This window comes from Ammospiza nelsoni, chromosome 6 (genome assembly GCF_027579445.1).
Source record: "Ammospiza nelsoni isolate bAmmNel1 chromosome 6, bAmmNel1.pri, whole genome shotgun sequence".
NCBI classification, from domain to species: Eukaryota; Metazoa; Chordata; class Aves; order Passeriformes; family Passerellidae; genus Ammospiza; species Ammospiza nelsoni.
The window spans coordinates 13118415-13132727 of record NC_080638.1 but is presented as its reverse complement, the minus strand read 5'-3'; the positions used below and the strand labels follow the sequence as shown (position 1 = coordinate 13132727).

Here is a 14313-nt window from a genome sequence, read left to right as displayed (position 1 = left end):
TTTCAGGTATGGATGTTGATAAAACTTATTTTTTATGATGAATTCATATGAAATTTCAACCAATAATTTGACTTCAAAATCATTTTTCCTAGAAATTACAACCACACTGTTAGAATTTGGTAACTCGATACTATGAGTTAGAAGAGTTATCATTAGAAGGATAATCTAACTCTAGTTCTAGAAAAGTTACTCAGAATTTCCTTCTCCATGGGACTGTAGGTCATTTAGCTTACAGACAAGTCTGTATTATCAATATTGGACTGATTGTGCTTCCCATGCCCTGTCTTGGATGAAGATAACACTGGGCAAAATAATTATAACCCCTTCACAGCCTCATCTTTCCTCAGAAGAAGTTACTGTCTCCTTCAGATGGACAAGCTGAACTGCTTCTAATGGCCTTCTCTACCAAATTTTCCCCAACATTTTGGCTGGGAGCTGCCAAGAAGGCCTGGGCTGAGGGACTGGAGGTGCTCTCTCCTCCAGAGCAGCAGTGAACAGCTCCTGGTGGGCAGCAGGAGGTACCAGTCCAGGGCACACAGCTCAAACCCACAAATACAAAATGCTCTTCTCTCTGGAAAATGAATCTCCTAATAACCTGTGTATTGCCTAAGACAGAGGCAGATAACTGCTGAGTGACTGTGATAATTCACTTGGGGGGAATTTTGGAAGGAATTTGAGATGGGACCTCTGATTTGTTTTTGATGATGGGATTTATTTTTCTTATCTTCTACATAGTCAGGAAGGGTGAATTCAGCTCGCATCTTCACTGCATGGTTCAGAAGGTCACAAGACCCTTAGTTACAAGACCTTTTAAGGAGTTATTGACCAATAAAACACTGCCAACAAGGATATTTATGTTTTTGACCCAATCCTTAAATATTTTGTCTTATGTACCCATGCTACAATGTAAGCTTTCTTAGCCAATCATGCTATGATGCACTAAACAAAATAAATATTTTATTTTTTTCTCTATCTTAAACTCTAAAACTCTAAACTTTTCTTTACTTAGCTTAATGTGTCTCTGCTTTAAACTATAAATCCTCATTCTAGCCCCTAAGTTTGGAAGCCCTTTCCAAGGTCTCAGACCAAATCCTGTGTTTAATTCTAAGCTTTGGCTTCCAGGCTCAAAATTCTGAGAGTTCCTTGCATTTTGGATTCCAACAAGTGGCAGGCACTGAAGCTGCTCCCTGAGGTGAATTACAAAGGTCATGTTCCTGTATTTCCTTGACACATTCACATGTGTGCAGCCTGAGGCAAAACTGCACCTGACAGTTGTGAACAGCAGGGATTTGTCCCACTTTGCATTTCATTCCAACTTCTAAAGGTGGGATGACTATAATCCACTATTCCATGTCCTTAGAACGGCAGATTTTGTTAAACAAATCTTAAAGAAAAACCATGAAGAGAACATGGTCCATTCTATTTCATGGCAATAAATCCAACTCCTTGAATTTAATTTTTAACTTTCTTCTGGATAACCCATTTGTTTCCAAAACCCGTGTCACCTCTGAATGACTTGAGAAGGAAATACTGCATGGGCATGTGAGGATAATTTCCTTGTAATGACAACTTTCTAAGATTTATTACAGTAAAACTGAAGCAAAGTGTTTCCAGGGGCAGAAACAGGATGTAGGCTATGTCTACATTAGCAAGAAATCAGAAGGAACCCAGAGTAGACAAAGAGACTGAAGGAGCTGCTGCTGAGGTCCCTGCAGCCGTACCACACATCTGTGGTTTTACCTGGACTGGATTTAGTCCAGTTGAGTGGATGACTCCACTTTACATTGATTACCCCAATGGTTTTAAGCTAAGTGACAAATCATTGGTGCAACTTCAAATTCTTCCCAAAAAATTGTAGTACATATGCACCAGAACAGCATCAAAACATGGTAAGGGGAGATGCTGGGAGGATTCCAGCTCCAAATTTACACTACTGCTTAAAATCAGAGGTAGGTTTGCTCCATTCTACCAATGGATGGTGTTATCCAATCAGCCAATATAAACTTAGAGAAGACACCTGAAAACAGAGAGAACACAGCACCATGACCAAGACAAATTATTAATTTACATAATTAAGTGAACCACCAGACAGATGGGTTTCAGTATTAGAGCACATGGCAATTTTGTCCTGCTGTAGCCACTGCAACCAAGAACATGGGTTTTTTTCTATTGCAGAAAAGGAGCAGTAACTCTAAGCCTATTGTAAGAAAAAGTGTGACATTTGGGCAGATTAACTTATTTGAACAAAAAATGCAGTACTGATTCTTTTTAGAGAAATCTCCCAATTTCAAATAAAAAAAACAATCCTATGATTACAATCACTGGGAAATGGATGAAACAGAAGATGTGACAAATATTCCTAAAGTTTTCATAAGGGCAGTGCTGTAGCAATCAATGCAAATTCCAAGAATATGATTTATTAACTCCTGAGACAGCAATAATGATGGCTGTTTGTGTTTACCACTGGGACACAAACAAAGCTGGGGATTTTTTCCATAACATGTTTTTCACTCTTCTAAGCTCATTTATTATCAATCTCACACGGATATATATGAAGATTGCTTTGCATTGGTTTAGCAAAGTATTTAATCTGTGGAGTTTTCTTCAGGTAGCAGAGCAGGATTACTCAAAGACTCTTCTTTCATGCAAGTATTCACTATGAATGTGTGCTCCCAGTGAAAAGGCTGGTGCCTTAACAGTTAATTTTCTGTGATACACAGTCATCCATACATTTTAACACAGGTTAACAATGTCAAGGAAACTTTCAGCTTTTTCTCTGAGGAAAAATAGAGGAGAGGGAAAAGAAGGACACATGTACAAGAGGAACTATGCAAGAACCCCTCTTATATTTGCACACACAATTTCTGAAAAAAATTACATTTAGTGGCTTGAGATGGAGAAAGGGACAGACTTCAGAATTAATCCAAAATGAATATAATCTTCTTAATCTAATTTCTTCCTACACAACACAATTGTTGGTGTTCATCTTCTTCTGAACATGTATTAGACATAAAAATCAGAACCTCCCAGAACCCCTGGTTTATAGCTGTCATTGTTCCCAGAACTGAGGCAGTACAAGGCCTCTTCAAGGCTCATAATCAGGCACAAAAAATTAAAAACTGTCTAGTCCAGGTCCTAGAAATCAGTCCTTTCTTCTTTCTGAATAAAGGACTCTAAAAGCCACTCATAGCTTAAAAACCTTCTAACTGGAGCCTCTACTTAAACAACCTTAATAGAGAAGTACTCCCAACCATCCCCCTGAGTCTCCTCTATGTATGCCAACAGAGAGAAACTCCAGTTTTATCTGGCCTCTAGACAACCATTCCAGCTCTTCTTGGGGTGAAAGCCATCCACTTTATTAACACCTAGGGAATGATGTTACTAATCTTCTCCCAAACCTGTACCCATAACATCTGAAATACTGGAATACACACACTTCTTCAGGAAACCTTCTTGCAAATGGAAGTTAGAGATTGGCTCACCTGATGCACACAGTCTAAGAACTGTAAGAAAACAGGGGCAAATCCACTCCCCTGGCAGTTGAGGGTGAGATTGCTGCGCTGGCTGAATTTATGGCCAAAGGAGAGCCACTCCTTCTCCACCAGCATCCGGAATCCTTCCAGGGTCCTGTAGAAGGGGTCACTGAGCAACTGCACCAGAGACACCACCTGCACCACAGGACAGGATATTCTGTGTTACCACTGACAGAAACCAGGGGAAACCTTTAGCAGATGAATGCAAGCATTCAGTAACTGTTCATTGTTCAAGAAAACAAAAGCTTTCGTATAAACTCAATTACAAGTATTTTATCACACACATTTTTATGAAACAAACCAAGTATTCCACATGAAAAAGCTTCAATTGCATTGAGACTTTATGGTATCTGTAGAAGTTAAACCTAAGCACCTACAGACTTGAGAGGTGATTAAGATGCTTACTACATTTAAATTATGTTTGAAATAAAAGCCCTTTTATAATAAACATTTAAAAGATAGTATCTACTGTTGTTGTTATCTTATTGTATTTCATATTTCTGGAGTCCCATCTTAAAGTCCATACCTTCTTGCTGGTCCTATTATGCAGCTCCTCTCTGCAGCACAGTTCCTCATGGCTTCCATAGGGGCTCCTCCTGGGCTCTCGACCCAACCCCCTTTTATCCCAGAGCCCTTCATGAGCTACAGCTGCTACCCAACCAAGGATCCCACAGCTGTAGCTCATCCAGAGCAACAGGACCCACCTATCTAATACATAGGACTCTCACTACATATATATATTCACAAGGACTCCTTTATAACAATACATATATTCAGGCCCCTACATTTCCCCCCTTTTCTTTTAACAATTTTTCAATTACACAGTTACAATATCCATATCTGTCCCAGCTCCCAGGCTGCCACAGCTCTCGGCTGTCCTATTTTCCACAGCTCTTCAGGCTGCATACCTCCATCACGTCGGGGTCACCAATTGTTGTTGTTATCTTATTGTATTTCATATTTCTGGAGTCCCATCTTAAAGTCCATACCTTCTTGCTGGTCCTATTATGCAGCTCCTCTCTGCAGCACAGTTCCTCATGGCTTCCATAGGGGCTCCTCCTGGGCTCTCGACCCAACCCCCTTTTATCCCAGAGCCCTTCATGAGCTACAGCTGCTACCCAACCAAGGATCCCACAGCTGTAGCTCATCCAGAGCAACAGGACCCACCTATCTAATACATAGGACTCTCACTACATATATATATTCACAAGGACTCCTTTATAACAATACATATATTCAGGCCCCTACAATCTACTACCTGAGCAGTAAAAGCATTAAAGAATTGGTCCTGAGGTTGACTTTAGAAGTTCTGCTCCAGCCAACTGCAGTCTGTTTTTATACACAGCATCTCAGGAGATTTTAAAATGCAGCAGAGCCTTCTTGCACTTCCAGGCATGTATCTCCCCTCTCTACACTGCATTGTTTGGCAATGATTCCAATAATTATGGTCACACTCTTGTGTGTGCTTGTTTACCTGGTATTATGATGCTGGGTGCACATGAAGGTTTTATTTACTAGAATGATGGATATCTGTGTTTCTCTTCTGAATCATGAAGCAGCAGCATGGACACAATGCATCTATTAAATCAGGCAGAAGATCTTGATTCACCTGATTTATAGTTTGGGATGATCTGCCCTTGCAGCAGGTGTTGGAGGCACTTTGGCACAAATTCAGTTTTCTCCCTGTGTGGTCTCCTAACATTATTTATGGAAATTGAATGGAAGAGAATAAATTTCTCCTGTGTTTAAAATGATAAATGAACAGTTGTGGTAACTTCCAGCTTTCATTCTTACACATGGTCAGGTGCAGGAATGCAGATTTTACATCTAAGCCTTAGAACTGTGAAGACCATCAGGACCTTTGGAATGAACTCATTTTAAGGAACCATGTCATTAAATAAATTGCAAATGAATGCAAGGATTCATGCATTCTGGTTTCTTCTCTGCTGCCACAACACAAATTTATTCATGTCACACCAAATTATCTCTCACTTGTGTAAAAAAGTATTGCCTGGTGTTTTTCCTTAATATTGAACTATTTCAAGGTTTTTATAGCAGCTTACTTGAGCAGTAATATCCCAGCCATCTTCCAAACAAACCATAACAGAAGAACCATTTTCCAGGAGCTCAGAGATGATCACACCCAGTTGCATTATCCTGTGAAGCTATAAAATATCATGAATAAGTAACACACTCTAGATAAATCTTTAGATAATAAACAGAATATTTTCATATTTAAAAATGCATTCCTGGATCCACATATAGCACAGAGAAATACATTGATGCAGCTGATTAGGCAACAATAAAATGCAACAGTCTAAGGACTTCCATCTGAACAACAATAAAACTAAGGGAAGTTCTGAAGATAGGAACTTAAAGTATTAAAGCCAATGAGTACTGTAATAAACTAGCTGTCATAAAAAGGAGAATGGGAACAACACAGTTGACAGATTTACTGGAGAGAAATTCCATCCTGGGTTTAACACTAAAATAATTTCCTGTGAAATATTAAGATTCCATAAAGTCTCTGAGTACTTTGATGGGAGAACCCATGCAGGATATTTACAAGATAATATTACTAATACTCAGTCCCATGGAAGTTGAAAACTAATGAACTGAACAATAATAACAACAACAGAAAAACAGTTTAATAGTTGGGCAGACAGGCTAAAATATATATAAAATGGACACTTTAATGATTTGCACTTCAATATTCATGACACAGTGATGCTAAAATAAGCAGGTTAAAGAAGTTCAGGTGAATCTGGGCAATTTTATCTCACTATGAGACTTCACATCATTATTACTAAAAAGAAAAATCTATATGATGATTTTACCATTTTTGTATACTATGACAGCACTCTTGGTAAACAACATAATATGAAATACATAAAGAATTCAGTGTTTTACAGCAGAGTGAAACTGTTCTTTGTGCAGCACTGAATATAATCCAACCAACAGAAGCAATGGGAAAGATTAAAGTCTGAAAGAAGGAAGAAAACAGTACAGGAAAACAAACAAAAGATGGTAAGAATCATCTAAGATCATTTATGAAAGGAAAAGAAGTTCAAGAAGTACAAAAGGCACAGGAAAATGAGAAGAAAATTAAATTGAAGAAAAGAAGAGGAAGAAAGAGAAACAGTTTAAACCTAGAAAATTCATCCTTATTCATGGCAGTCTGCTTTCTTCCTCTTAAAAAACTGACAAATATTGCCATGGAAATTGTGATAGAAAAACCTGGACTCCTCTGAGCATTCACATAGCCATTACTCAGAGAAAAACCCCAACCCAAACAGACTAATTTTCCTGCAATTTTCATAAGAAAAGACTGAAAAGAGAACCACTTTTAAGACCAAGCTTGTTTATTCTTCCATGCTTTCTTAGAAGAGAGGCTGTTTCTTCCCATCTTTAACAAGGACACTGATATGCAATCTGGTTTTACAGATTCATTGTTAACAATGCAAACTACTATTTTTATAATTTGTGCTCATAGGGCAGTGTTCAATTTTCCCCTATGCATTCACATTCTTATATAGTCCATATAGTGTTAAAATCTGTAATTTTAAACTTCTATTGCCCAGAAGAGGAAAGCATAACACAATGAAAACATTTCTGAGATGACAGATCTATGTTCTTTCATGGGAATAGTAGAAAATGTGCCAAATCAGTCATAAATTAACTTTATCAGTCATAAATTAGCTTTATCACATAAGTCAGATATGACATGATTTAAACCACAGAAATGTGGTTTAAATATAACAAAGTTAGTGTGTGACAAGATGTCCGAGCCCTCAGCAGCCAAAGCAAGGAATGATCCCCTGAAATATGCCAAAAGAGAGAACTGCACTGTTATCTGCCCTCCATCCCTGGGCTGCTGCAGGGAACAAGTTTATTTCATTAATTCAATGATGAAATTACATTAGAATAATTTATCTACACTTATGAGCTTGCTCAACCACTCTGTGATGGAAAATGCTCACATGCTGAGGAAGTCAAGTCTTTTTCATGCTGTCCCAACTTTTCCCCTTGCTGCAAACCTTGGTGGGCAGCCCCAGCCAGGAGCAGCTCCTGCTCTCAGCCCAGGGAAGAGGCTGAGCCCTCCTTGCAGCACATTCCAACCAGGAGAGCGTTTCCTGATCTGTGATATCTGACAAGTTCCTCACAAGTATTTCCTCCTTAAGAAATCAGCATAATTCTATTCTGCTTTCTGTGATTAATTGCATTTGAGAAAAGTATATTCTGCAGGGATTTCCAAACATAACAAGCAGCTGTTAAAAACCATTCACTGTAATTAAAGTGGTTTTAGATTTACAAAGAGTTGGCTTTCCACATCCTTCTTAATTTGAATCTTGAAAAGTTTGCTCCAGTCTTGCCTTTGTTAGGCTAATATTTATGTAAAGGAATATGAGATAGGGAAATAAAGGTACAGATTCAGAGAGAAGAGGTAACACACATAGGATCCTCTCTTCCCCATATCCCACAACAGATATTTGCTAGTTTTTTAACTTGTGCATATCAAAATCCAGGGTGGGAACACATAGGAAGAGTCAAATATTGGTTTTAAAATCAAAAAGCTCATTTATTATCCCACACTTTCTTTTTTTAATTTTTAAAATATATAAAATAAGAAAAATAATTTAAAACCAAGCCCATGAATTTATATAGATAGAAAATCCAGTCACCTCTCCTTGTGTGTGTGTGTGTGTTCCATGTTATAAAACATAAATTTTGTTACAAAAATGCCATAATATTTGTAAATATTATGATGGCATTAAAATAACAGTAATGTGTAATGCCAGAATAGATAGCATGCAAAGATCTTACAATGAGCAAAGAACAGCTGGTTAGAACACAATAGTCCTCTGTCACAACAGCCTGGAATTTATTTTGTGTGAGCAGCACTGCATATAGATTATCAGAAGTACCTGTCAGATGAATTACCTGTGGGAACCACTCTGACTCCCCAAGAGCTTTGAGGAATGTTGCCTCAGAGTCAGTAGGAATTGTGCTGGGAACACAAGCTCTCATCAGCTTTTTAAAGCTCGCCTTCGTCTGCCGGATGTCACTGAATTCAACAGGAACAAATTCACAATTCAAAGCAAAATCTAGTTTGAACCCCTGTATGAAAAGGACAACAGCAGATGTAATTTAAAAGGGAAGCATATTTTTCACTGACAGACTCCTTAAATCCTAAAGCCTTGCCTGCTTTATTGCCAAGTAATTAATTCCTCATGAAAAATCGGTGTAGTTAAACACCTGCCCAGGATAATAAAAAATACAATAAAAATCCTTGCAAAAGGTACCACAATAAAGCACCCAACTATAACCATAGCAGCAGAATGTACTGCACAGCAGTCATTATTTTCAATAGTAATTAGAATTATTCTAGCAGTAATAGTGGTGAAAAACCAAAGTCCAGTGACAATCTGTTCAGTTCCTTATACACAACATAGTGTACTTTAACATTTTTAAAGCTAATCAACAATAAACAAATAAAAATGAAAATATCTGTATGGATGACATATGAAGAGTGCAGGACACATTTTGGGAGTTCAATAAAGCAGAAAAAAGTAACCCCCACACCCCAAAAGAAGCCCCATAAGTGCAAAGCAGCTGAGTCATCTAAACCATCGCTGGGCACTGAGGGAGTTGCTTGGCTGAGTACCTTGCTCAGCACAGAGCAGCAGCTGGATGGTTTTCCTAGCAGAATTCCTCATGTTTTATTTAACTTACTGCATTCAGCAATAAGAGAGGAGGACTGAATTAAGAGACCAAGTTAGCTGACTGAAAAAAACCTCCACCAAACCCCAATGGATTATGATGAAAAGGATAATATGGAGAACATTGCTAGGAAAAACAATTCTCATGTATGAAGCATCACTGAAGATGTGCATGCCAAACTTTTGGAGTTTTCTTCAGAAATTGCTTTCATTGAATTAAACTTGGCCTGCAAATAATCTTCATTAAGCTCCTTCATAGAATGCCAATCGAAAATGCAGGAAAGTGAAAGCCTGGTTTTAATTCTGTTTATACTTTGCATGGTTCAAAAATAAATTCAATAACTCAACAATGGCAAGTGGTAATAATGCATGACAAAAGCAAATGAGGAATGTAGCACCATTTCTTTAAAATGTTTATTTCTGTTTGCCTCATCAATTTATTTCATGTGATATTTAGCAGAATAAAGCAGTAGTTTCTGCCACACAGCTGTAGATGCATGACTGAACCCTTCACTTATCATTCATTAAGAAATCAAACAAATAGAAACAGTCATTATTAGTGGAGTATAGTAATTTAATTCTATGTAATTGATGCATTATTCTGCATTATTCAGTATGTCTCCTCCACCTCTTGATAGAAAATAATTTCAGAAAAAAATGAATAGTGATGTGCTTTCCTACTACCAATAATGGGTTTTGGACTTTTTTTATTTCAAAAAATGCAATAATATTTTATGTATGTTCCTATCTTGAGTAAGAAAGTAGAAGAAACAAGGTTTTTAAATCTTTGAATGCAGAGATTAAAAAAAAAATTGGAAAACATTTCCAGAAAACAAGTAAAACTACTAAGAATTAGAGGATACCTCTTTTTCAAACAATTCCATCTAAAACATTAAAATCTATCAAGTAATATGTACAAAACTGTAGACATCATGGTCCTCTTTATGTAATCAAATCAGGACTTCTGGGTTGGCCAATTCTCATCAATTTGGCTTTGTGTGAGTTCAGTGCTACCCACAATATGAAGGTTTCCCTCTCTTTCAATTGCTTCCACAGCTAACAACATTTTATTTCCTTCATAACAGATTTCCATGTTATCTTGCATACCATTTACTGTTTGTAACAACATGAGAATAATTAAACTCAACCAAATAAAAACTACATTAAACATGAAAAAAATTAAATTGTCATTACCCGTAACTGAGATTTTTCTCCAAATATGTAGAGGGCTGCTTGTCTTCTCAGCAGCTGACTTTGCAGAAAGGAGCTGCTGCTGTAGGGAGGGGGGTTGTCCTTCCCTGCAAGCCTTGCACCAACATCAATGAATGGAGTCTGAGTGTTGATAAATCGGTTGCTCGAACGAAGACTCGCCCATACACCTTCATAAGGATGAAGAATATTTGAAAAACATTTTGTGTGAGGCACTGGAGATCATATTTACTTACAAAGATGCTTAAATGTGTCACATGCATCCCTCACAGGACATAATTAAGAGCATGTACTGGAAAGAAATCGATTTGTAACAGAAATTGTCAAAACCATCCTGCTGCATGGCTGAACCTCAGACCTCATCTAACTCTGCCTTGTACTGTAGAGAAAAGAGTTGCTGTGATCTCAGTGACACAGTGATAAACCACAATTTGCAGAGAGCCATGTCCATGTAAGTGCATGGAACTGAAATTTCTGAAGGGACAGAAATCAGGAAAGTGCAGAAATCCCAAAGCTGGCAACAACATGAAGTGCAGTGGGATATGCAAGCAGCAATCCTTGGATGGTGTGGCATTCACATCCTCTGAACAGAGAGACAGAATTCTCTCTCTCAGGGCTTTTTCCTGGAGAAGCACAGAGAGAAGAAAAAACAATTCTCATCTCTGCTGGTTGCTCCTGTTGTTTTTGCACATGTAGAATGTGTTAGGAAGATTGTTTACCTGAAGGGAGTTCCTAATTGGATTCTGGTGATGCTTGTTTATATTAATTGGGTCAAAGCTGTGTCCTGGCTGTCTCAAAACAGTCACAGATTTTTCCTTAGTATGTGATATAGTATAGTATAGTATAGTACAGTACAGTATAGTACAGTACAGTATAGTATGTGTCTCTTTGATATAGTATAATGTAATATAATCTATTTTAATAAAGCAATTGTTCAGCATTCTGGATCAATGGAGTCAGGTGCCAATCATTGCATTTTACTACAGACTGGCATCACCCCATCACCCCAGCAGCACTCTGAGTCTGCACAGTGTACACCTGGCTGCTGTGGTTCCATTGGCACTGCCAGGGCAGGAAATTCTGCAGCACACAGCCATGCTCTCATCTCATCATGCTTGAGGAAGTTTTGGTGACTTTAACATAAGAAAGTAGCGATTTTTAATCTGATTTTTAAAATCAGATTGCCAAGGCCTGTTTAGTGCTAGAAGAAAAGACAAGCAGTAAATATTTTTCTGTTTCTCGTACCTCAATTAACCAGGATTTTGTGAGATTGTTTTTGTGTGTGCAATGTGAGGCATGTGAAAGGTATTGGATTCTCAGAGTATGAATAGCACTACTTGAAAATCAAATCCCTTAAAGTGCACTAAATTTGGCATCCAAATGGCAGTGTGAAATTCTTTATCCTAATATGCAGTAAATCAGATTACCAGAAGAGACTCTTGTCCATAAATCTGTGAAGCAAGATATCCAAAAGAGGCACCAGAAATACCTCATAGTACTAGAAATTTAGATACTGTAGGACCAACACCCACCCCTCTTCAGGAAAATCCAACAATGTGCATAGTTAACATTTCTTGCACAGAAGAAAAAAGATGCAGATAACATTAAATTCCACTGAGATAGCTCAACCAGCAAAATAATCTTATTCTATTTTTTGGAAGCAGGATTGTGTTTCTATTAAAAAATAATTCTGTACAGTAACTCTCAACAGGGACTTGTCTGTACAGCTTAGCTTGTCTGCCTGTCTGGCTGCTACCCTGAGATGTGAGATGAACTGCAGCAACTGAGAGTGGCTGGCAGGGAGTTCTGGGCAGTAACACCTCTCAAAAGCTCCCACTTCACAGCCAGCCACTTTTATAAACACCTCAAGCAGTAAAGGAGGGTGTTTAGTACAAACTTTTATTCCATGTCTCAGCCACTACACATGAAATAATAGAGACTTTAGCAGGCAGAAATCACAGCAAACACTTAGTAAGAGAAAGAAGTTCTCATTCATTTGGTATGAAAAATTTCCAACACAAACTGCTGTCCCCAAAGATGAGGAGTACAAAAATACACAGCGACACTTTGGAGCATTTCACAAATGCACTCATCATCAGCACTTGTGGCACATCAAAAGCAACAAAACTGGCTACAAATACATGCAGATGAACATGTTTGCCAGCATGGACAGCAGTGATTAAAAGGCACAATTATGTTTCTACTGTACTTTTGCGTAGTACTTTATTTTTGTTAGCAGTAGCTTATGTATTACTGTATTATTATGACTTTCTGATTTGACAGTAATCCATTTTCCCCTGTTCATTAACATTAATAATAACTATGGAAAGAACTTCATTGACTAGATAAGTGTTTCTTAGCTATTTTTTAAAGCAGTAAGAATACTAAACTCTTTTCCAGAACTGATTTTTAGCTGTTTAAAATTTTCACACAGAAAGTTTTCTGCATATCACTCTGTGTTACATCACAGTCACTGTGCACACTTTAAATGGGCAAAAACCTCCAAAACATAACAAATCCACAACACTGAGCTAAAACCCTCAAAATTTTGTTAGTGCAAAAACAAAGCTTTCTGTCAGTATCATTTTAGAATGAATTAAGACATAGCAGCAGCAGATGGTAGAAAAGAATGGGCTTTCAGGACACAGAATACAGTACCTTGGTGGACTCTTTCCTTAGTTGCTGATTTGGAATTGGAATGAGTGAAACATTTATCTCTGTGCCCAAGCACTGGCAGATAACAGTAAAGACAGAAGGAGGAGGAATGGAATGCACATTGCAGCGAAACACATTGCAGGAGAGAAGAAAAGGGTTACTTATTAATTTCCAAAGATCTAGGATATATTGCATTTCTTTATAGTACATGATTTATCAGACAGCACAAATCTCAGGCATCACAAGACAAAACATCAATCAAGCCACAAAACCAATATAAAATGGGAAGAAGGTATCCATTCATCAAACAGGAATCATTTCCATTGTCATTGCAATAGCTTCAGACACATTGCAAAGCCACCATGTGTTTTTACATAATTGTAATACCAAAGGAAATGTAATGATTAAATCATTCTACTGAATAATTTATTGAAAGTTTCTATCCAGCTGAAAGTTAATTTAATTAAAAATCCCAACATCAATGCCTGTTACAAAGAGCTGGTTTCGTCTAGGGACATTAAATGTAGAATTTGATGGACTTCGAAATTAAAACAGAATGCAAGATATTAGTTCTGTACACCTACAAACATTTTTAAAAGCTTGTGTACAAGTATAGAATTTAGAAAACATGTAATAACTACAACAGAAAGAGATCTTCTCTCCTCTTGCAAAAATCATCATTTTCTATGGGAGCCTTATGTGTTTATCAGTGCATTTATCTTTGGCTCAAAACACACATCAACAAAATTGAGTCCTTTTAATACAAATATTCTATTAAATCATACTCAAAATGTTAATGTTTCTTGCTTTGGAAATAGTTCTCTAAAATTTGGAAATAATTCTCTAAAAAGCTTTTAATGATAAATATGATAAATAACCTATTTCTCCAATAGTGGCAAAACATAGTGAGGAAACTTTTTATTCTGCTAAATGACACAGCAATGTCAGGTAAGAAGTGCTGCTCTGAAGAACCAATTTATACTTACAAAGGAAGGAAGAGGAAAAGCTCTAAGTTTGGTGTGAACTTACAGCTCTCATGAAAGTATCAACCAAGAAAAGGTCAAAGAATGAAAATATATTATGAAAAATAAGTATTTGACCAAATATTTCAGATCAAAACCAACTTGACTGAGCTTTGGGCAGATGCTTTGTGACAATGTTCCAGATAAAGTAAAAAAATCACACTTGACACAGAC

General features: G+C 37.3%; 1 protein-coding gene across 6 annotated transcripts in view; it reads right to left on the bottom strand.

Moving 5' to 3' along the window:
* The window catches only part of SBF2 (SET binding factor 2), a 231677-nt gene that overhangs the window by 15329 nt on the left and 202035 nt on the right, over nucleotides 1-14313 (bottom strand). For 3 of the 6 annotated variants that reach the window (XM_059473902.1, XM_059473896.1, XM_059473899.1), the window contains 5 exons: nucleotides 13121-13192; nucleotides 10448-10632; nucleotides 8475-8651; nucleotides 5597-5698; nucleotides 3483-3668 (listed from right to left, as the gene is read on the bottom strand). In XM_059473902.1, coding sequence (XP_059329885.1) covers nucleotides 3483-3668; nucleotides 5597-5698; nucleotides 8475-8651; nucleotides 10448-10632; nucleotides 13121-13192 — 722 coding nt within the window. The remainder of the gene's footprint in view (nucleotides 1-3482; nucleotides 3669-5596; nucleotides 5699-8474; nucleotides 8652-10447; nucleotides 10633-13120; nucleotides 13193-14313) is intronic. The other 3 variants (XM_059473897.1, XM_059473901.1, XM_059473898.1) reach the window with 1 other exon arrangement.